A 22,726-nucleotide genomic window follows, 5' to 3' on the forward strand; every position below is an offset into this window, starting at 1 on the left:
ATGGCTATTATTCGAGGATTTCCGAGTTGGAATGATTTAATGGTCTTTCTTGGTGTTCAAGTGGGTCTTCCCCTGTGCCTCGACCTACTAGGCTACTAGGTATCAAAGAGCGGGAGGCTTATGGAGCGGTCAGAGTTACAGTCCCAAAAGAGAGATGGAATGTACCTGTACTGAGGGACCTACATAAATTCACCGAGAGTTACATTAATTCACTGAGAGTTGACATCGGGACTCGTCATCGAAGAATAAAACAGTTTATGCTAATCCCATTCACGTGTGCTTGAAAGACTTGAAAGTTGGGTCGAACGTGTTGCACAAGAAAAGAAAAACAAACCAGCGCTCGGTCCTAAGCTTACCCGTAATTAGGCAGATTGAAGAGTAGCGCGCCCCGTTAATTTGCCGAGGTAGTTGGTGACTAACTGGTACCTACTAAGTTACCTTACTAACTAACTACCTAGTACTTTGTTACTAACCACTAGGACAGTAGGACTACTTAAATCAGCACATAGCACTCAGCACTCTACCTCGCTCTGGCCGTGGATTCAATCCAGGATCGTTGAATTCTTTCTATATACGAACACCTTCCGCCCCCAAACTTCCCGCTCTGGCTCTGCGGCGTATTCTATATTGGATTCGCTGCCCTGTTTCTACATCCATGATGGATGCAAGTCAGTTTTGTGCGGATGCTGAAGGGGGTATTGTGCCAATAGTCTCCCATGAGGACTTGATGCGACTTGGGTTCGTCTATGTCGTCGACGCCCTAGAAAGGTGGGGCAATGTTTTCACGGCTACAGACAAGATTCATTCACTTGGCTTCACTTTCGGGGAGGATGAGCTACGCTTCAATCGGTACGTCTTGAAAACTACCGCAGCGAACCTCAGAAAAGTCCGAAAAATATTTTTACTGATATGGCTTTGGTACTACGGTAGTACCTTAGACGTGTTCTATTTTACACAGCTGATGGCGGCGATGTATCGAGAGGATCCGCTACAGGAGTGCGAATCGCCTTCATTCTCCGATTTTCCCACCTTCTACCAAAAACATTATGATATTTTGGGCCCCTCCGTCTGGCGCTCATATTACTCCTTGTCTTTTTTGACCCAGAAAGCAACGACGCGATTCTTTCGCCCACCAGATCTTCGGGACCTTCCTGGCTCTTCCCATTCGCTTTTTGAAGACCATCAACCCATGCCGGAAAATCTCTTGGTGGAACCAACCCAACTCCTCAAAGTCCCGCGATGGGCTTTTACTGTTGTATGCACACGTGCAAAACAACAATTTTTACCATCTACGACTATAACAGCACTGGCTTTGACTACCTTGGAAGCAACAATCACTAGTCTTCATAGGGACTACCCAAGAGTACAACCATACTCTGAACCTCTTGCGCGCTATTGGCTTGACCAAGTGGTACCAGCGTTTGGTCCTGGTCCCTGTGCCTTTGGTGAACTAGTTGGAATGGGATTATGGAATATCCATTGGCTAAGTGGTCGGTATGTCGCCCAAGTTACAGGGCAAGATTTTACTCAACCTCAGAAATCCCTTTTTTCCGGATGGCCAGACGGAGGAACCAGTGCGCTTGCCGCGTATAGGGGATGGAAAGAAGAAATCGGAAGCGAGGAGGAGGTCCAGTTCCTAGCCGCTGTCGCGTGTCAGGAAACAGCTGGTCTCTCCGACAAAGAAAGCGCGCTCGGTGATTTCGACTTATCAGTTCGATCGCATATCCTACTGGCAATCATGCAGGCGACAGTAAAGGACCAAGCCGCGAGAGCAGAGTTTCTTGATGACCTCGAAGAGCGCATGGTACGTGCAAGCATCATCGAGTCGGAGAGGGTGAAATTGTGGATGTCGGAAGTCTCGAAGATCATGGAGCCCTACACGCATGAATGGCAGGGCAAATGGCCTGGCTCTGGGAAAGGCGAGTCCACACTGCGGCGGATTCTGGTAGAGAATCCCCAACTTTTTGCGTTCTGGAACTACTCGTGGTGTTCGAAGCAGTTTTACTTTGAGCTAGCGCGGAGGAAAGATGATTGACGGAGACCAACCTCCTTTATATTCAGGCCGTTGATTTGCGTGACAGACTAGAGGTTTTTCCCCCTGCTGTCTTTTGCAGGTTTTCCTCTAACTCTCTCATCTCGCACTCTCTCTTCGATATGTGTTTCTTCCCACCTTGCAAATCACCTACTCAATCGTACCCTCCTCTTCACTTCCTGTGCGTACGCTCAGCTTCCTTCTTAGTAGTGTAATCGTTTCGCTGTTGAAGCACGAGGTAGTCACGTTGGGTGTTATGGTATAAAAAAGCCATTTCACGACTGTTGCGGCACACACCTGGGGCAGCCAGGCGAAGCCTTCTGTAACAACAGCACTTTGGCAGAAGCTTACAAGTGCCTCAGTCCAATCCGAGCTGAAGTGATGGAAATTATTACCTCCTATGGGTCACTAAGTACCTACGGTAGCTTCGTAATGCTGCAGGTACGAGTCTGAAGACTCTGAACGCTATCAAACAGCGTATCTTACGGCTTATCATGCACAATAAATACCGAGGACTGGAGAAAGAAAAACTGGGGTAAACCCATGGAGCCCTGGGCGTGACGAGAGTCATCCTACCCTGACCGAACTGTTAGTTCCAGATAGACTTAAGGGTCTTTCACTCTGAGTTTGAAATATCATGCTGACCTACATACTGTGTTCAAAACATGGATGTTGACGTGCATTCCAAGTCCGGCTGGCGTGCCCATCCGAAATGTTGCCGCGGAAAGCCTGAACGCCCGAAATCCTTTCGAATCTGTCCACGTGCTCGAAGTCCCGAAGCAGGGGAGACACGGTGCCATCAGAGGAGAACTGCAAGACGCAGATCAACATATTGATAGTCAGAATGTCGCGTCTGCAAGAGGTGGAGTGCTCCTCCGCGGTAACAATGTTCTTGTGCTCTTCAGAACCTCAAATCAATATTCGCATCTGCCCGGATCTGAAAACTTTTTCAATTCGAACTCACAACTTGTGTTCCTAACAACCATCTAGACTCCCAAACTCTGTGAATGGAAGCGCATTGTCAGAATGAAGGAACTCACCACGGAGAAGCTAAAGCTCCACAAGAAGAAGACCGATCTGTGGGTTGCTATTCAAGGCAAATGTAGGCGTCGAAGCAGCTTGAAGTCATCTCTCACTTACTATGGACTGAACAGTGTACGTTGTGACCGAATACGCCAGCCACCACCCTGGAGGTTTGGACATCTTGCTTGATGTCGCTGGCCAGGACGCAACTGCTGCATACAAAGATGTGGCCCACTCTGAAGATGCCAACGAGATTTTGGAGTCTTACCTTATTGACACACTCAAAGATGCTACGAATTTCAAGCGTTGGGAAGGCGTTCGACTCGTTCAGCATCCTCTTATCCCGCCCAAAGCATCAAATAATTCAGACAGTATGGTCAAGCTCGGTGTCGCTGCTGGCACAGCTCTGTCCCTACGTCTCGTATTGCTCTCTCAAGAGTCATCGGTCAATATTCGCGAGCTTTCCAGACACCTACCCCAATTAGGTCGTGTAGTTACCGGCAAATTGTCCGACTCACTTCCTCATGATGAAATTGTGAGTGGTGCTCTTGCAAAGGCCGCTTACTCTACGGTACTTAAGAGCGTGGTCACATCTCGTCTCTCCAAGCTCGTGGAGACTGAAAATGGCTTCACCAAGTACCCTGCGCATATCAGATGCAGCACCATCTATTAGTTAAACTTACATCCCGCTCCGGGTATTCTTCAACCGAAGGGGTTCAAGGCGCTGCCTGTGATTGCAAAAGACTCTTTTGCTCCCAATGTCTACCACTTTGTATTTCAACTTCCACATCCACACGACGTAACCAGTCTACCTTTCGGTCAACACGTTGTCATCAAGGCAAATTTCGATGGACAGTTTGTTAGCCGGTCGTACACACCAAGAACCAACAGCCTCAAGCTAGGTCGATTGGATTTGGTGATCAAGTATTACGAGGATGGTTTCTTGACAGGCAAATACATGGCAAAGCTTGAGGTAGGCGACAAGGTCCTTTTCCGTGGACCCAAGGGCTCCACGCGATACAAGAATGGACTTGGCAAGAAGCTCGGTATGATTGCTGGCGGAACTGGTATCGCGCCGATGTGCCAGCTCAGTCGCGTAATCTGCGAAGACGAGATAGACACTACCGAGATTTCACCCATCTTTGCAAATCGGAAGGAAGAAGGTATCCTGTTGCGAACAGAGCCTGAAGCTTATGTAGAAGCTTCTCCCAGGACACTGAGAGTCTGGTACATGCTTGATCATCCACCGCAGAAGAGGCAATACGGCAATGGCTATATGATGCCTGCGGTCATGCGTGAGAGACGAACTTCTTCTCAGCTGATTCCAAAGTGATATTTTGCGGACCTCCTGGTATGATGAATGCATCGAAGAACGCGTTGATTGGACTTTGGCTCCAATCTCCCGGTGCAATCTCGAAGATGTCGGATCAGATCCTCACTGTTTAGGCGCGGCGTCGATTCCAAACGTATACTGCTTCCAAGCCGCATTGATGACTTTGTCACGGTTTGTCGTCGGATTCTCTGGTTGTTTTCGATTTACTGTATCGTTCTATCTTCATAAGGTTTACCTCGTCCCTGCTATCGATAGCAATTTGTCGATTCTTTGACAGTCTAACTGTTCTTCCATCCATCAATTCAAGAAAGATTTCCGTATCTAAAAGATGAACAGACCGTCCATGAGGCCGTCCAAAGAGGCCTTTGAATGATAAACCTCAGAAAACAGCGACACTCATAGGATCAGACTACCTTCGGCAGTCCGTTATCTTACTTTAGTCGTTATGCACTTCTTGAAGCATATCATACTGGTACTATGCATATAATTCGTTCATTCTCGTGTGCTGTTAGCGGCCGCCATAGCGGCTCACATTTAGGAGCAGATTATGTCACTCGTAAAGCGTCGGGAGCAGCGAAGCGCGCCACAATCAATCGAGCTTCAATGATGAAATCTCGCATGAATTTATCCACTCAACCTTGGACACCAGACGGGAGTGAAAATAGAGTTGACCTGGAATTCTTGATTCGTGATTAAGTTTCTACCCGGTCGATCCGCGGGTGGCCAACGCCGACAGCATGAGCCCTCCCGAGGTTCAATGCCTCCGCGGCGTGTCCATCCCACGTTGTTGGACAGACGCCTGAATTCCGGATATTTTCGAGGCTTGAACTTCCTCGGGACTTAAGACTTTATGTGCTACTATAATGATGCTCTATTCCGAGCATACATTCACCGGAAGCTCCCGACCAGCCGTGGATCGGGATGCCGAGAAACCGTATATTGAATGAATGATGTGGGTGGGGATCTTCCACGAAGGGTGGAAGTCGCCTGTCCATAAGCCGCGCTTCTTACTCAAGCTGATTGTTCCCCCAGAGGGAAAGAGTAAGTACACCTACATCTGACAAATTCTCAGTTTGTGTTTTTATCATTGTCGGGCTTTGTTCTCAAACCGCACACTTTCCAATCCCCTCACAAGAGTGAAACCCCAGTGGCAGCCACCGAACGACTCCCTTGAGCGTCCTGTCGTTGTCCCCGGTGTTGGTGTGCTAGGACGTTGCATCGGTACGCACACAAAGTCCATTCGACCGAGAACCTTCAGCTGTTTCCCATTGCTGACGCATTGATGCACCTCAAAGCTTTGTATTTGGGCATCGGCAGGATACGTTGTCAATATCCGTGACCCCAACGCAGAGCCAGGGGAGGCTTGGTTTCTGTATGTCACCGAAAATGTGTCATCGTACACCGAGCCTACAGGATCTCCTCCTGGACAGGTTGCCACATTCGAGGACCTGGAAAAGTCACTGCAAAGGGCATGACTGGCCATCGAAGTTGTGCCGGAGAAGTTGCAGTTGAGGATTGATACGTTCGAGCAACTTGGCAAGCTAACCCCCAGTTGACTGTATTCCGGCTTCCAATTCCTCCTCTTAAAAGTCCTCTGAAAATGCTCGACAAGGTGCCAGATTCAACCAAAGCCCGCATTCTCAACATGCACCACTATATGCCTCCTCAAGGCATGGTCGGTGAGGACTGACGGATTCACGGATCCTGCTATCTTGCCATTCATCATCGAGCGCTCAACGGAGGCCGCCACGAACCCATATGTTGCGCGCAAAGGGTCGACAGGATTCATCTTCAACCGTTTGTGGACAGCAGTGGAACGAAGAGACTCTGACAGTTCTCGCTGATGAAGATTTCTACCCCCGATGAGAACGATGCGCTCTGGTCAGCGATATTCATCAAGGCGGGCTCTTTGCCTTACAGATCAATGGATAGTAAGTGAATTGACTGGTTCCTTGAAGATGTAACGAAGTGTCTGACTGTGATATGCCTATAGAGGTCGGTCTCGATACCATTGCCCTCATCGAAGAGCACTATATTGCTGAGAGAGGCTTCTTTCCTACCAAAACCATCGACTTCATCTATTCCAAATATTTAGCCAGGGGAAAACTCGGCAACAAAAGCTCCAAAGGTGGCCTCTACCCTCCAGTCACTGCCGAGCACACGCAACAGCCAAATGATCGCAGTCTCCGTGTTCTCGACATTGGCCTATCGGCGAAAGAGCCTAGCTACACAGCTGGCCAGGTGCTTCAACTTTCGCTCGATGGTAAGATTCAAAGAGTCCTTGCTACCAGCCAATTTCTCCCCGGTGGAGTTGCTGTTGACACGACTGCCAGGCGCATGTTTTGGACCAACATGGGTGTTCCCGGCAAGAACGTAGATGCCCAGAAGATCTACTTCTGCGACCGCAAAGGCCTCCGCATGGTCCGCTGCGACTACGACGGATCTGCCTTTGAAGTGCTCGTCCAGACTGGCGATGACAAAGACACCCAGGATAGCCTCAAATAGTGTACCAGTATTGCGGTCGCTCCGCGTCTCGGCAAATTCTACTGGACCCAAAAGGGCCACTCGGAAGAGCGGCCAACGTCGGATTTTCTGCGCCAATATCACGATCTCTCAGGATCTGTGCGCTACAACTCGTGACGACATTCAACTTGTCCTGAGTGATCTGCCTGAATTTATCGATCTCGAAATCGACGAAGACTCACGCTCGCTCTACTGGACTGATCGTGGAGAGCTGCCGAACGGAAATTCCTTGAACTGCCTTCACCTGAACCATCATGGTCTTCTTCCTGGGCCAAGCTCGTCGCGAGTGGGCTAGCGCATTCTCAGCAGGAATCTCAATGAGACCATTGGCTTGAAGCTGGATCTGGCCAGCAATGCCATTTATATGGCGGATCTCGGTGGTAGTTTGTATGGCTGTAACCGTGATGGAGAGCAGCGCCTGAAACTGCTCTCGGACGAAAACAGAGCCGTGACGGGTCGAGCCGCTGTTTCAGTTGTTGTTTTTCCTGTACATAGATACAAACATATTCCTGTTCATGCCTTCATATTGCTAAACATCTTCTCGACATGGCTCATTCCAACCTCTCCCATTTGCGCACGACTAGATATATCATAACGATATCTCCGATATCTCGGCTGTTGTTGCCGGGTCCAAGTCGGCGCTCAACTCGGCAGACGGGAGTCGAGCATTGAGAGAATTGCGAAGGAGGTAAGACTGCAGTTGATGCGCTCTCTCATTTGATCGCGACTATATAGATTCTTTCTACCATGTTTATAATTGGCTCGACGATGCCGAGCATGCTCCAGCTTCGGTTATCCTCATCACCGGCTTGGTTCCAAGGTTGGGTTGAAGGTTTCAAGTATAGAACGGTTTCTAGGCCGTTGTACCTTAGCGCTAGCATCGCTACCTTAAGAATAAGCGAATATTTAGCGAGACCAGGCTAGACGAATTTTCATTTTACAGGATATCCTGAGTGCTCTGATCCACATTGACGTCCGCTGTAAAGGCATTAGGCATCCATGGGTGCTGCATATCTTCCAAGCCTGAATTGCGGGGACGGAGATACCTAGGTAGGTAGCAATTACTGTGTCTCGGACTCAGCACTTATGTTCGTGTTAGCTACGGTTCATTTGTTTTCCATTCACTCAAAATCTTCCCATCTGGTTCCATTTGAAGAACATTCTTTCAAGTTTTTGAGATCCCTAGTGTAAGGTGATTATTTTCAATCATCATGAAGCTTGTCGTTCGAGCACTTAGGGTAGATTGATCAATCCGAGTATGCACCTCTACCAGGAATCGTAGAATGTTCTAACATTGTAGGAATGACAAGACCTCCTTTTTCACAAGATATTTACACTGTGCCAATGATCTCGTCCCGGATGCTGAAATGTATCTTTTATGCTTTTCGTGAGATTGATTCTTTCGCAAGAATTCCCCGCAGTGACTCAGCCGAATCGCGCAAATGTGGGCTTCGGACAAAATTGAGCCGAGTCTGCGGCAGGTGATGAAACATCACTCTTGCTAGACAGAGCCTATCATTCCGGTCATGCTCTGCATGCAGCATGGCATATATCGTGGGGAATGTGCAGGAATTCATTCTTCGCGAATGACTTCGTCAATAATATCCGTAGGTAACGGCCCTGATTTTTGTGACCCGGATACATTTCTCGCCTTGTCTCTCGGTTCAGGTGGTTGTTCTTCTTTCATGCATGCATTTTCAAGAATGTTGGTCCATTTCCCACTACTTCCTGCGTGACTGTGCTTCAAGTGCTGGCGGAAATGATCTGCGCGGAAGAATTTCTTCGCATTATTACATTCGCCAAACTTGTGCAAGGTTGTCAGATGCTCAAACCGCCCATCCCAGTCCGGTCGCGGGAAGTTGGAGAACTCTTTGCCGCAATATCCGCATGAATCATGCGAGGGACCAGCGCTGGTTTGGCACGATGGCGACGAAGACGCACGAAAGGCCGCCTTAAAGCTGGGAAGAGCGGCGCAGGACCAAGAGTAACGGCGTAGATGGAGGGAGTTCTGGTGTCTTTCTGCTTCGTTCTTGTTTTTGAAGCGGTTGTTGCAGTACTGACAGGAGTACTGCTTTTCCATCTCGTGAGAGCTGCAGGGGAGATAATTAGAATCCAGGTTTCAAAAATGACGGCAACCACGCGACTTCGATGGCATCCGGGGGTAATTACCGAAGATCCTCTGGGTTGTCGAACTTTTTGGGTTTCTTCGGACAACAATCGCAAATGTACAGCCCACTGATCTTTGATCCATGCGATATTCTGGGTACACTGAAAACGTTGGGCAAATTCACTTTCCCGGCCGAATCGATCACCGGAGGCTCCAGCGAGCTCGGGATGTTGATAGGTCGTGGTAGTGCTTGAACGAGAGACGCAGGAGGGTTGGTGTTGAGAATTGATTTTTCGTGATAGACATCGAGATCAGAGCAAGACGAAAGTCCACCGGGAGATAGCCGGTCATACGGTGACAGGCTGGTCATGCTGCTCCCACCGATTGACAGAGTAGAAGAGTATGAACCAGAAGTTCGAATGCTGAGTGATGACGACGCCGAGAGGGCGCGGCGGCTCGAAGGATAGCTGGTATTCACGGATAAAGTGTTGGCGAAAGGCTGTCCGCTGGTCCGTCGCTGTGACAAGTCCCCATTATTCGTCATCAAATGAAGGCTCTCGCCCATTGGTTCCCGTGGGGGTGAGGACGCCCTTCGCTTCATACCCAGCTTTGTTCCATCGCGGAACGGAGGTGTGGGCTCTCGGAGAATGAACTGGCGCGGGCGTGCGGACTCATCCGCTTGGGATTCATTCTCGTAGTCTGAGAAGACGCCTAGGTCGTAGCTGCCCCGATGTGAGTGGCTGGGTAGGCTAATGCTGTCCTCCCGAGAGGGCGTCGTTCCTTGGTATCGTCGTCGACCACCTTCTCGCATACCATCGTGGTCGAAGATGGCAGACGGGGTATTGCTGTCCTCGCTAGGGCTTCGACCTTCAAAGCGGTCGAGCCAATGTGATTTACTCCTTGGGGAAACCGCATCTGCTTGGGGACTGGGCAACCATTTCAGATCTAGGATAGACCCTGCATCCAAAGCTCCCGGAGAGGGGAGATTACTGGATGCGCGAGAGGAAATCGATGGTACGGTCAATGTTGATATTGACCCACGATGATCTGATCCTTGACTTATGGAATTGCGTGGCGAAAGGGAATTCCCAATCTTAGAAAGCAGGTGTTGATCGTACGCATTCGACGAATCTTTGACACTCCTAAGTGAAAAGTTCTGCTCGCCTTTGAGACTAGACGCCAAATTAGCAAATTTGCTCATTCGTTGTTTTCAGGTGCGACTTGCGCCATGCATTACAGCGGCAATGCTGCGGGCAAACCTCGATCGAACAACTTACACAGCACCTGTTGGAAGGACGGATATGGAATTTGGGAATCCCTCATTTGTCAGCGGGGGTGGTTGGACTCTAATTTGCGCTCCTGAGCTGTGAGACGATTGTGTTCTGTTTTGCCGTCCGTCAAGTTCATCAATATCCATTGAGTCGCTGTGGGGTATAACGTCCGCCCGCCGATGACCACCGAGCAGACTTGAATTTGAATTGAGCGGAGGAAGGTGCGTTGTAGCACGAGATGAGTTAGCGTAACGCCAACCCGCATCGTAGCCAGTTTCCAACTCGCGGATATGCGTCGGTGGAGGTAAAGGTGGCGGAACCGTGTGCATGACAGGTTGCGAAGGAATAGGCAACGGTCCCCGCAATGTGAACGATGAATGAGACATTCTGTGGGATTGATCAGGTGGGCATTCTCTTTGATCCCAGTTATTGAAAGAAGTTGGCGGTGACGTCCTTCGGTCCATGCTCCTCGAGCGAGTTTCGCAGTGGTATGTTCAGTACACAGCTGTCATGGAAAAGCAAGAGCTCGATCAAAGAGATGAAGATTTGCAGCAAATGCAGTGTCGCAGCACGACGTAGTACCCCAGTCTCGGTACGGGCCGGCGGTAAAGAACCGAGATGAAGAGACCCTAGGTTGCTGTCGTCGTACTTGGAAGAGCTGAAGACCGAGGTGGGTGGCGAAGACACGCCGGTGAGAGACGTTTGAGTACCTGACGACCCAATCCAGTTGGATGGTCAAGCCGCGACACCAAGCGTGAAGCCTCGTAGAAGTCACGCTATCTCAGGTTCTCGCCTAGAGAACAAAAAGTGCGGGGAATAATTCCAGCTTGGCTTCAGTCAGCAGGTTGAACCCAACGGCACGGGACACCCTGATAACACTATGTATGGAGTGGCGAAATTCTCAAGCAGGTGTTGATTCCACAGCCGCAAGAAAGTGAGGAAGTATAAGCTGAATAGACGTCAGACTAGCCACATGGATCGAAACCCAAAAATGGATAACATAAATAAATAACAAGAATAAAGAATGAGAAGGCGAAAAGCAAGAAGAAAAAGGAACTTCGCCGGTCACGGCCAGGGGTCTGTAAGACAGTCCAGCGTTTGGATAGCGGCGGCGGTGGTGGACGCGGGGCCACCCAGGCGAAGTGAAGGCGACCTCAAGTCCCGGCGATGCGCGATGCCAGGACTCTCTATAGGGGACAGGACGGAGAAGACAAAATGACCACGCGCACAGAAGTCCGGTAGCGGGAATGTGACAGAGAAAGCATGGCCAGACCATGCGAGCGCAAAGAGAGTAGGGCTGAAGGATCGATGACTTACATGGTCGGCGATTCGCCTCATGGGATGAAACGTTTGCCGCACGAGTGCCACAAGCACAGCCTTATTCCGGGAGCCGAAGTGTGTTCCATGGACCCTCAAATCAATCAACCAGAACTGGTAATCCGACCACACGTGCTCTGTGCAGTTGTCGCATGAAGCTTTCCGCCAGTCGAACGGTGCGATGTGCTGTGCTGAGCTTTCTCAAAAAGAACCTCCCCGCCCAACGAAGTAAAAGAGCTGTGAAGTGAGCGGGAAACGGAAAGAATGATGTACGAGGATTGACAAGTCTCTCCGAGTCGACCGAGTCGACGTACTTGCAATAGCGCCGAACAAGTACCTTTTCGCCTTTTCTGTCTTCTGTCGGGAACTGAATCAGACTGGAAGAGTACGCGACTTGCGTAACGAACGAGTTTCGAGCCAAGACCCCCCGCCTCGTAGATTATTCAGGACGTCCTGAGCGTTGGATCCAGAGAAGGTCGAGACAACCGGTGTCTCCAGCCGCAGCGAGAATGAAAAAGGAATGTACGCAGCTGAACCACGGGGCACCGAAGTGAAGACAAGCGGTCTCCACTTCCACTTCACACGATCGTAGCGGTTCCGAACCACGGTCAAGCCCGGACAATAGATGGGCAGAATGACAGTCTGGGTCGGAAGGAGGGGGAAAAAAGAGAAGACGGCGACGTGTGTGGAAGGTGGGCACGATGATCGATATGGCAGTAAGACGAATGGAAGAAAGTGGTGGTGGTCAAATAGTCATGGGTAGTAGTAACTTAGTAAGGTAGCAAGAAAGTAAGTACCCTGGTAATACTAAGAAGTTCGGGCAGGTACAAGCCTACAAGGTATGGACGGGACGAGGACAGTCAGGACAGTCAGGTAGACCAAACGACCGTCGATCGGTGGATTGAGGACAGGGTAAGCGCAAGAATCTCTTGGGCACGAGCCAGCAGAGTGGTTCGATTCTCACCGAGCGATGAGGCGAAGGAGTTGCGAGTCCCCAGATTCAGGGTCGGGGAAATAGCGTCACGGACTGAATCGTACCAGATGTGCGACACACACGACCAAGGCCCAGAAATTCGTCGGCAACAGCTGCAGCGGCGGGCCTTTCGGTGACGGGGAAATTCTGGAGCACGTCGATGTGCCGGCGAGGGGCAAAGAACGTGAAACGAGAATCTCGAAGGGGAAAATTTGATGACAATATCGTTTCGGTATTTCTGTAAAAACCCCCAAATAATTCCGCGCTGAGACTGACAAGGCGAAAGGGGAAAGAGGAAAATAATATAATCGACGATTATATTCTTGTCATTATTATTAACTTGAGCGGAACTCCCGCGGTGGTAAGGCTAAGGCCAAGTGACTGGACAGTGGCCCGTGGGTCACTGGGTGGTGGGGACTGTATGATAGATACATATATGTATCGTACCATGATTACCATCACATGTTGGTAAAGTACGCTCCAGTACACGAGTACAGTACTGACAGTACTGACTACTGGGTCTTCAGTCTACTGACTCTCTGAGCACGGTTACAATTGTCTGGTCTAACGGGATGACACAACACGTCAGGCATCCGCATGGTGGCAGATAAACTCTTTTTCCACCACTGACATAGACGATGTGGCCCTAAAGGGGTACCCTCGATATTGCTTAACCAGTAGAATTATGGAGTAAGCCCTGCAGTAGTCGCGATTGGCAGGGTCTAGTCAGCCTTTACTTGACTCAGTATACAGGATCGTATCATCATGCATGGAACCGATTGATTGGACCTCTGTGGCGCTAGCGCAGAGCGTTAGACTAACTCAGGCTCAAGGTGAGGTATGTACCTATTGACAAGGGTAGCAGTCCTAGACCGATGTACAGAATGATGATCACCGTGTGTTTGCAAGTTTTGTTGTCCCAACAATCGAAATTTACCACCTTCTATTTCATCAATGAGGTACAGACATACAGATTTTACATCGTATGACGTATTCTGGGTAATGAACAATACCGAAGAAAAAAATGCACGAGGCATAAGGCTGACCATTGCTTTGATCGCCTGAGAATGAATTCTACCGGAAATGACATGTTCAGCCTTACAGGGCACGCTATTCACAATTTCACTGTTGCACCTTATGTATACACTGGAGCCCCACAATGTCTGTCGGGAATTTTGATCGAGTCGCCTGCAGGGAATGCAGCGGTGATGGAACGCGTTGCATGATGAATAACTGAGCCCTGCTGATTGCTTCCACGCGGTTTGTATCGAAGACTGCCCGTTCTACCTAAGATGAACCAAAAGCGTGATGCCGAGCTAGGTTTCATGCTAGTGTACTTTGGTTTGACTTCAATACAACACCTCCAACTCCGAACCGGTTCCTAACTACTACCGCATACCCATTTCCTACTGTGACTTGGGCATGGCTGCTTGTGAGGGCAATCTTCGACTCCATATATCATCACGTCACCTGACGAATCTCACAGTACTGAGTACAGTACTCCAGAGTCCAGAGTCCACTGGTTCAGTCTCTGAGTCTCTGAGTCTCAGTCCGGAGTCCAGATACTGTAAATTACCGGACGTAGTACATACCTATCTTTGATACTCAAGATGCAACGGTTGGTCGACGGATATGGTAAAAGACAGTCTAAAAGAAGATACAGCGTTAAACTGTTGATTGATTTTTTGCCATACCAACGTAGAAGCAAACACCATTCGTGAGATATTGGAAGTTGACCCGCCGGGTTCTAGTGCGCTCCACTTGGTGCTCAGTCTTGCATGCACTGCCACACTGGCGGTCCGCACCATACTCGGGAGAGGAACAGAATAGGATAGGCCAGGGTGAAATGCAGTTTGCGATCTGCACTGTTTGGGTCTTGAAGAGTCGCTTGAACATCAGTCCGGAGGTTTGTTCACGATCAACTCCCAGGTCGATTTTAATGATGCTTTCGGAGGCACTGCGTGGCAGAGAAATTTTCATGGGACCCTGGATCATTGGATGGGACCGGAAGGTCGGGACGCAGAGGTTTAGAGCGATTGGTGTGACGGCGACTTTGCGGGTAGCCTTGACCAGGGTCTTGGGCGTATAACCTCGGGCGGCCAGCCCTATGGGACAGGGTCCAGTATTGAATGTGCGCGTATCAATGCCCAGGGTTTTCGAGATGGATAGTATCCTGTCTTGGATGTACCAACTTGGTGGTAATTTAGTCAATTCTCCACCTCAAATTAGTGAGCCTACTCATGCCTGTTTCTTCATCACACGTCAAGCCAGACACCATGGACTGGATTGGATGGTCATCAGATCATTGTCATCTCACGTCTATAGGCACTCTCATTGCACGATGAACTCAAGCCCGTAGGTCGATAAAGCTTAGAGGATTCAGGGTCCATTACGATCTGGCCCATTACTTAACATCGTTTATGCCACGCTAGTCTGATGTATTAGCAGGGTCTCAAAACGTTTGAGTTTCCGCGCTTAGTTCCCCGTATCACTTGAGGTCTCGAGCTACTAACCTGAACCCGTCGAACACGTTCAAGGAGCAACACTTGACCCTCGCTCTGCTGGTGGATCCAAAGCAGAGATCGGTAACAGTACATTGAGTTTGTTGACTCTGACGGGTGCAATGCTATGCGAACAAACATCCCAAGGAAACAATGTCACAAGACGAAGGACAACGACGTCACTGTACGGACATATCATCTGTAATGCTCCAAAATCAGTGTCGAGACTGTCGACTGTATCGAGCCCTGACCTTGATTGAGCGAACGCCAGTCCCCAATCGAGGTATACGTACGATGTATGCCCGCCTGGATCTAGTATATTTCGCTTTTGAAGGGCAGGCTAGTTAGTATCTTTTGGAGTTCCAGGGTTCATGGGCTCAATTATCGATACCGGCGACCGGCGACCGGCGATTTGTGCCTTATCGTGGATAAACTTGGTGAATCATTCTCATCACCTATTCTCATTACGTCTAAATGCCTCATGTGAAAGAGTGGTTCCTGAAGGTGCCAAGGCCACTCTCACAAGGAACGTAACAATCATCCAGTCGACAGCCGCGGAGTGGACCTCGTACAAAGCTTGTCAGAGACATGTCCACGACCTCGCCGTTGAATTCCTGGATGAGACTGGACGCAGGACGTGAGCTCCCCGTCAGGCTTGAATGTGTTTACCGGCTCTTCCGATCGACACAGCGGGTCTCGAGTTACGGAAAACAAAGTGCATCTTTCACCGCGCTGAATGGAGAAAGGAGAAAGCCGAACAACTTCAAGCTGAACGACGAGGGGTGGCGAGTCATGCTCAGCCCCTGTATGCAGCATGCATGAATTGTCCAAGGGCGTGAGGGCTGAAGGATTTTGTTTGCTTGTCTTATTGGTTGGAAACAGGATGGCCCGGTATGGCCGATCGTGTGGATACGAGTTCCAAGCTTGGGATGAGCCATGCCCTGCTGCTTGCTGGATACACATCCATACTAACCCACTTTGACCTCATATGGATTTGCGATATTCTTTGATGACTAGGACTGTGCTCTCCCCGAGGGTAGTCGGGCGGGCTCGGTGCCTTCTGAAGATGTTGGCGGACGTTGGATTATGGACATTTCGAATGGCGTAGTTGCGACAAGACGCGTACAGCGTAGTCCACCGATGCATGACTGTAGCACGGTATGACAAGATGGGTCAATTTTACTTCGACGATCTGGTGTTTCCTCATGGAGATGCATTGGCACAATCTAGTGTGAGGCTGAACACTCTGAGGAGTCAGGCCGGTGTCCAAGTCCCATCTAGTTCAATGAGCGGGTGTTGCTTTGATCAGGTTTATTTACGCCTTACAGGGAGGGTCCTTACTGCCTCAGGCACTAAGGACGTCCCTGGGTCACCTGAGAAGCGTGACCCTTACCCTACTTGCCATTTTGGGTTTCATCCAGCTTGTGGGGACCGAGGCCTGGGGCAAATCTCCGGCTACTCGATTGGGAGGACATCGATCATCAGCTGTACAACTTTGGTCGAACATTTTCCTCGTGCCATAGGATCAGTGCCGCTTTGAACATTGACCACAAACAACACCCTGTATATATTCCAGCCTGAAGTTGCACCTATCATTTGACTGCTATCTTCACGATGGCTATGAACCAGATTCCCGGCCATAACATCTACATTGGGGGGTAAGCTACGCATTACTATGTAGTCGTGAAAGGCATGACACTGCAGCTTGAAGTATTGCTCGAAAAGTGGGCCTTCAAACCTGCATCTTTGAGCTTATTTGCTTTCTGATGTACACCAATCGATCTGACTTGTTTGTCCCTATACAGGATCTTCTGTCTCAAGAACAAAGCTGCTCTGGCAAAAGCAGACATTACTCATGTTCTTTCTGTGTTGAGACTGAATCCTTCGGAAGAGACGTTTGCCTCTTTCCAGCATCTTTCAATAGATGCTGATGATGTTGAGGATGAGAATTTATTGGAGCATTTCCCTGCTGCCATCAAGTTCATTCAGGCTGGATTGGACAGCGGCGGCGGTGTCTTGGTACATTGGTAAGCCTCTTTCCCATCATGATCTTATCCTCTTACCTTGACGCCTGTCACGACTGGCACGCCGCTTGAATACACAAGGATGCTCAGTCTATGCCTTTGACGCTCGTCCGCCTTTTTTCAGCCCCACGCATGATGAGTGAGGTGTATTATACAATATACATACATCGCTCTCTACGTCCTTGTTGACAACCTCGGACAGTACCTTCTGTTTTTTCGAGAGCGCGGGAGTACATGATGAAGTCAACGCAACGTGATGAACTACCTTTATCTAGTCAGGGCCTGATCTTTTGATACAGTGCAATGGGAAAATCTCGGTCAGCAACGATGTGTATTGCCTACATGATGCACAAGCAGCCTGGTGCCCTCACACCGCAAACAGCTCTGGACATCATCAGGCAGTCTCGACCACTTTGTGAACCCAACGAGGGTTTCATGCGACAACTGGAGCTCTACCATGAGATGGGCTGTCCAGACGATGTCACAGAGAACCGGATCTATCAGCGCTGGCTGTATCATCGGGACGTGGAAGAGAGCGTTGCCTGTGGACGTGCTCCCGAACTCAAGTCTGTGCGCTTCGAGGATGAACTGCCTGTGCAGCCCACGCCGAACGATAGTGGTCGGTCCGCGGAGATCAAGTGCCGCAAGTGCCGGTATGTTTTCAACTCTTTCAAAGACCCATTTTCTTTATTCCTGGACGAGTAAAGACTACACGCATACGCAAAATTACCGGATACTGATTCTCATCATCAGACGCACTCTCGCAACAACGCCATTCATCATCGACCACAAGAAACACGAGAGGGGGCCGCAGCGCTACGCTAAACAACCAACCAGCACAGAATGTGCTCATGTTTTCTTGCATCCCCTCAAATGGATGCGTCCCAGTCTCTTCCCTGGCTCGGTACAGCAAGGCTCCGATCCGGACGCGGACTCGACGTACGACGAGTATTCGGTCGATGCTCCCTTATCGGGGCGCCTCACGTGTCCTAACTCCGGCTGCGGTGCGAATATTGGTAAGTTTGCCTGGCAGGGCATGCAATGCAGTTGTGGCGGATGGGTGGTGCCTGCGATCGGGCTTGCCAAAGCCCGGGTGGATATTGCGAATCGAGTCACTCCCGCAGCACGTGGATCTGGCGGCCCGCCGGCAATGGGCATCCGTCTACCTCCGGGGATGCGATCATCCGAAACTGGAGAGTCAGGCTCTGGACGTGGGAATCTATGATGACGCGGCTGGCTAGTTGTTGAACAATTATTGAGCATGACGAATTCGCGGCTATGCGCGGCATGTACTGTAAAACTCGTGTCAACCATGACTTCCATTGCTTCCGCCGTTTCTGTCCCCATCTGGAAGGAGCCAAATGTAAATGGAAGACCTCCACTGCCCTTGTCGAGGCTCAAACACTGAACACGGCATGTCGTAAGCAAGGGTCTGTTCTTCCAGGCTACAAAGCTTATTTCTGAACTTGTCACCGACCCACATGATCCCACGAACATATTCTCAGTGTGTTGTATGCTTCCTGGAAGCAAATTGCGATCCTTTTCTTTTTTCGAGACTTCGAACGAATCTCCACCTTCACTTTCACTAGTTCGGCCATGACGCTGTAGTTTGCATCCGCACCAATTGACTTTTGCTCGGAGTTATCATTCGTACTAGCGGAAAGTGGATATGGCGGTAGCCTATCCCGCATATTATTCTCTCACTCGACGATGCTAACGGATTTAATTGCCGAGTTTGGTATGTGTTCGATAGTGGGGGCTCTGTATTACTGCAAAAGAGGCTTCTTCCGACCTGCTTCGAGCTGCCACAAACGGACAAGAACTAGACAGCGGGGGGATGCAAGCAAATGTTAGGCAATCATAGTACTTATTCTTAATTATCGTACTCAGTCTTTGGTCAGGCTCATACATGGCGCTCGAGATCAAGCCTTGAGGCCAAACCTTAACCTGTGAGGGCCTTCAATAGTTTTATCAGCAGACTTCAACCCGGGGCCTACTTTCTTGTTAATCTGTCGCATGGTGCTTTATAGGTTGAACTAACTCCAGTGCGACCTAAGGTACTACGACTGAATTCAGTGCTATTGTATCGTTTTTCCGGGAGGGGAAATTTCAGTGCCATGTGATGACTGAATCACATGCGAGCCCGGTTAAGCGCCATCAATGATGCCGTCCATGGGTTACAGTAGAGCTTTACCAACACTATGTGGGTAGTAGGAGGCTAGGAGTAGGTGGCAGGAGTAGGTTACTAGGTAGTAGTACTAGATAGGTTAATCAAGTCATGTCGTGCCCCAATGTCCCCGTTTGTCACCAGCATCTCAGACCCATTCCACGCCTTCCTGACTCGAAAGACTAGACACTTTGACAGGCACAGTAGTGACAGTACCACCCGACCCAAACTTAAATTGCACCCTTGGAGCCCGTGCGCGTCTTCGATAAATTACCCCAAACCAGCCATGCTTGATTCCACTGGAAGGCGACGGACTCGGACAGTAGCAGTCTGTCAGTAGCGGAGACCCTCTATCCGTCGAGCGATTAATCGATTGGGTCAGCAATTTGATCTTAACTCCGTGTTTTGACCCTTCAATCACTCTAACACAATACATTGTAAGATCACTGATGTTATCGGATTCGGGAGTGGTGTATTGTACTACCTTAGTACCTTATGACCTAGTCCTACTCCTACAGTACATAGTCTCGCAGAAGAAGACCACCTCCGGCTTGGTTGACGTCCCCTGTTATCTCGATACGAGTGCCCTCATCGTAAATCACCCCAGTTCTGCTCCCGATTCCTAATTTCATGCACAGTTGCACATGCTATCGAATTACAGGACGTCACTACTGGCGGTCTGGCACAATACAGACCGTGCTATGTCACCGCCGCGTCGCTGTTTGTTGGACTTCTCCATAAGCAATTCGCGTGTCGTCTCCCCCCCATGTTGATGTCCATTGTCCACTCTGGAAGAATTATCCAAGTGACTTTACGCCAGCTGGAGAGATGGTGCGAGCACTTGAGTCCCGATATCTGTTTGATATCTGTTTGATCTTTGTTGCTCTCTAGTATGTCGATATAACCACGTTCGCTTGCTTTGCTGGACAGCGAAATCAACGACTTCCAACGGCAGTCTAAAGAGACACCCGCCAAGGTGGAGGTAGTCACTAGTCAGTCGTGAGCTTAGGGATCCGTGAACGGGTCATTCAATGGACTATTGCGTATGTCCCCTATTCTACAGGCAGCACTTTGAGCATTTAGTAGGCTCTGGACGAACAGGTTCAAGCCTTTTCCCTTGTATCCATCCGGGTACGCAGGATTCGCCCCACCAACGCCAACGCGCCGTCAGCGCGCCACCGGATGGGGGAACTCGCGTGTGCATTGGCTGTAATCCAGGAATTGGAGGCGGTCTATGCCTGCCTCCACCGATGCAAGTCCACACAACCTTGAACTGGAATGATTCACAGAGCTGGCCCATTCAGTCATGACCTCTTCCATATCCCAGTATATGAAGCTGCTCGTAGGAATCCTGGGAGCTGCGACGATAAGTGCATCTGTGCAATGGTTGCAAGTTGCAACCCCGGCAATGACCACTTTGCATATCCGGGCTCTGCGTAAAGAAACGGCCGCCAATTGACGGCAAAGCTGGGCCAATCCTCCGATGACCATCCAATGGAACATTCGACCCAGCCAACCCTACAGGGCTTAGTTACGACCGGCGCCAACCTTGAAACGAGGCCCCCAAAGCGGACTATCAAAAAGAAGGGATCACCGCCGACCACGACGCCGATGACGCTGGTATAGGGACGACTGCGGCAATGACCTGCCCTCACTACCCCTAGTTGGGGAAGTACCGTAGGCTCCTCCTGCTCATCGCGAGTCTTCTGTAGTTTCCTTCAGTTGCTTCAGGGGAGGGGGCGGGGGATAAGTGGAAATGAGGAGGACAAGGAAAATCAGTCGTGGACGCACACATCTCGAGGGAGGCTGTGCAAAGCGGGTCTGCTTCCTGCTCTTTCCGATTGGTGTCAGGAGTTCCATGGCCGAGTGAGGGTTGCGCAGCAGTTGTATTAGATTGTTATGTAATGTATTTACGTCCATCGATTACGTTCGGTTTCTGTTTCGTGACTCTGTATCGTCAATACCGTGGTCTGTCCAGTGTCCACTCCCGACTCCCGGACCGGCGGACACTGACAACTTGACAAGTGACTTTATCGAGCACCTGCCTGACTTTCTCATGTCTGGACTCTGGAGCCGCCGACCTTGGCCCGAAGCAGAGAGCCCAAGCTTCACGTGCTCAAAAGAGTCAGTTGGCTCTTTCAACTGGTGAAGTGCTGCTGCTCACGAGTCAACAAGCAAGTTTCAAATGGGGTGAGTTGGTCGGAATGTTTGTCTCATTCCACCTCGTCACCTACACCACATACTGCGTAGAGTCACAGACAACTTCAGTACTTACAGGAGTCTTTCGCTTGTGTGAAACACACTTTTGCTCACGGGCCTTTAATCTATGGATCGTACTTGATTCGATCATATAGCACGCTTAGAGAAGTGATATCCTGACCTTGTAGTCTTTGCCTCGCTATGAGGCAGCCATAGTTCTCAAAGGCATGAAGGCATGAGTCTAGGTTTAGTCGGGTGGGCTATATAACAGACGCGTAGGCCTTCCCACATGGTCTTTTTACATGGTCTTCATCTGAATACGAATCCAAATCTTTGGTCATAGTTTCACATACAATAATGGGGCGTGGATTCTTTTACAAACATTAATTGCCGGCAGAAGCTTGAGCGTTGATGTAGATCGTATGAGAAATAATGTCATGGTCCAGGGACTCAGGACCGTACGGGCCTATACAATGAGAAGCTCAATCCGCTTCGTACCGAGCTTGCTGGCGCCAGTGTGGGCGGCAAGAGAGCAGTGTGCACAGGTGGGTATCCAGTGAAGCAGTAGTAAATCCAGTGATGCACCGTGCTCTCTTCCACACGTTCATCGGGGCAGTTTCAACCGGAGCCTTGCAAGGCCGGAGAGGAGGAAGTATGGACGAAGACGGGGGTCTAGTGTCTCGCTTTCATCCCATGTCGGGTGGAAGTAGTATGACCGTGCCTATTTCCGCTGTGGTGATATAGTATACTACAGTGGATGGTAGATACCATGCAAATTGTGTTGCACCGTTACTCTGTTTCATAATCCTTCTTTTCGAATGTCCTTCCCTTCGTGATACAGATTTCCGGGCCTTGGCTCAATATACGAAGAGATTGAGAATGAATGTGAGAGAGAAAAGGAAGGTTGATTCCATGGCCAGATGGAGTCATGAATACGCATACGAACTTGAACGCCCTCTCTACGAGAAGTCCATCGTTGTCAACGAACGTCGCAGGCAGAACGAATTCTCTGCATTTCAATCTGCAATGTACTCGCTGTCAAGAAAATCCATACGGAACCAGTCCCAAAGGGGGTATTTGCACGTGTCCCTAGTCAAGGTAAAAGTTCAGATCAAACAACACGAAACAGGCTCCAGCAATAAATACTGCAATTATCAATACATTCGGGTCTCAACGCTCGACAGTCGACAGTCGACGCCCAACAACTACCTACTCCTAGCACCTTACTACCTACTGCCTCTGCCTCGGACCTGAGA

The 22,726-nt window shown here is 49.8% G+C and overlaps 6 protein-coding genes across 6 annotated transcripts; 4 read left to right on the forward strand and 2 right to left on the reverse strand.

The window, feature by feature from the left end:
* Nucleotides 1–658: 658 nt before the first annotated feature.
* On the forward strand, nt 659–2,035 carry N7539_004979 (uncharacterized protein; the record flags this gene model as incomplete). Its single annotated transcript, XM_056934581.1, has 1 exon — nt 659–2,035. One exon carries the CDS (start codon nt 659–661, stop codon nt 2,033–2,035), a length of 1,377 nt encoding a protein of 458 aa, XP_056789775.1.
* A 666-nt stretch (nt 2,036–2,701) lies between these two features.
* Nucleotides 2,702–4,388, forward strand: N7539_004980 (cytochrome b5 reductase family protein; the record flags this gene model as incomplete). Its single annotated transcript, XM_056934582.1, has 4 exons — nt 2,702–2,920; nt 3,023–3,134; nt 3,187–3,691; nt 3,863–4,388. 4 exons carry the CDS (start codon nt 2,702–2,704, stop codon nt 4,386–4,388), a joined length of 1,362 nt encoding a protein of 453 aa, XP_056789776.1.
* Nucleotides 4,389–6,231: 1,843 nt separating this feature from the next.
* N7539_004981 (uncharacterized protein) lies at nt 6,232–6,893 on the forward strand (the record flags this gene model as incomplete). Its single annotated transcript, XM_056934583.1, has 2 exons — nt 6,232–6,319; nt 6,382–6,893. The coding sequence occupies 2 exons, from the start codon at nt 6,232–6,234 to the stop codon at nt 6,891–6,893; spliced, it is 600 nt and encodes a 199-aa protein (XP_056789777.1).
* Nucleotides 6,894–8,484: 1,591 nt separating this feature from the next.
* Nucleotides 8,485–10,675, reverse strand: znfA (putative C2H2 finger domain protein; the record flags this gene model as incomplete). The annotated part of the gene is made up of 3 exons (XM_056934584.1): nt 8,485–9,001; nt 9,081–10,190; nt 10,296–10,675. 3 exons carry the CDS (start codon nt 10,673–10,675, stop codon nt 8,485–8,487), a joined length of 2,007 nt encoding a protein of 668 aa, XP_056789778.1.
* A 3,569-nt stretch (nt 10,676–14,244) lies between these two features.
* N7539_004983 (uncharacterized protein) lies at nt 14,245–14,969 on the reverse strand (the record flags this gene model as incomplete). The annotated part of the gene is made up of 2 exons (XM_056934585.1): nt 14,245–14,684; nt 14,897–14,969. The coding sequence occupies 2 exons, from the start codon at nt 14,967–14,969 to the stop codon at nt 14,245–14,247; spliced, it is 513 nt and encodes a 170-aa protein (XP_056789779.1).
* Nucleotides 14,970–16,694: 1,725 nt separating this feature from the next.
* Nucleotides 16,695–18,329, forward strand: dspC (dual specificity phosphatase YVH1; the record flags this gene model as incomplete). The annotated part of the gene is made up of 4 exons (XM_056934586.1): nt 16,695–16,738; nt 16,886–17,107; nt 17,404–17,757; nt 17,858–18,329. The coding sequence occupies 4 exons, from the start codon at nt 16,695–16,697 to the stop codon at nt 18,327–18,329; spliced, it is 1,092 nt and encodes a 363-aa protein (XP_056789780.1).
* Nucleotides 18,330–22,726: the final 4,397 nt, after the last annotated feature.

This window comes from Penicillium diatomitis, assembly GCF_028827545.1.
Source record: "Penicillium diatomitis strain IBT 30728 chromosome Unknown utg000005l_segment0_segment0, whole genome shotgun sequence".
NCBI lineage: Eukaryota > Fungi > Ascomycota > Eurotiomycetes > Eurotiales > Aspergillaceae > Penicillium > Penicillium diatomitis.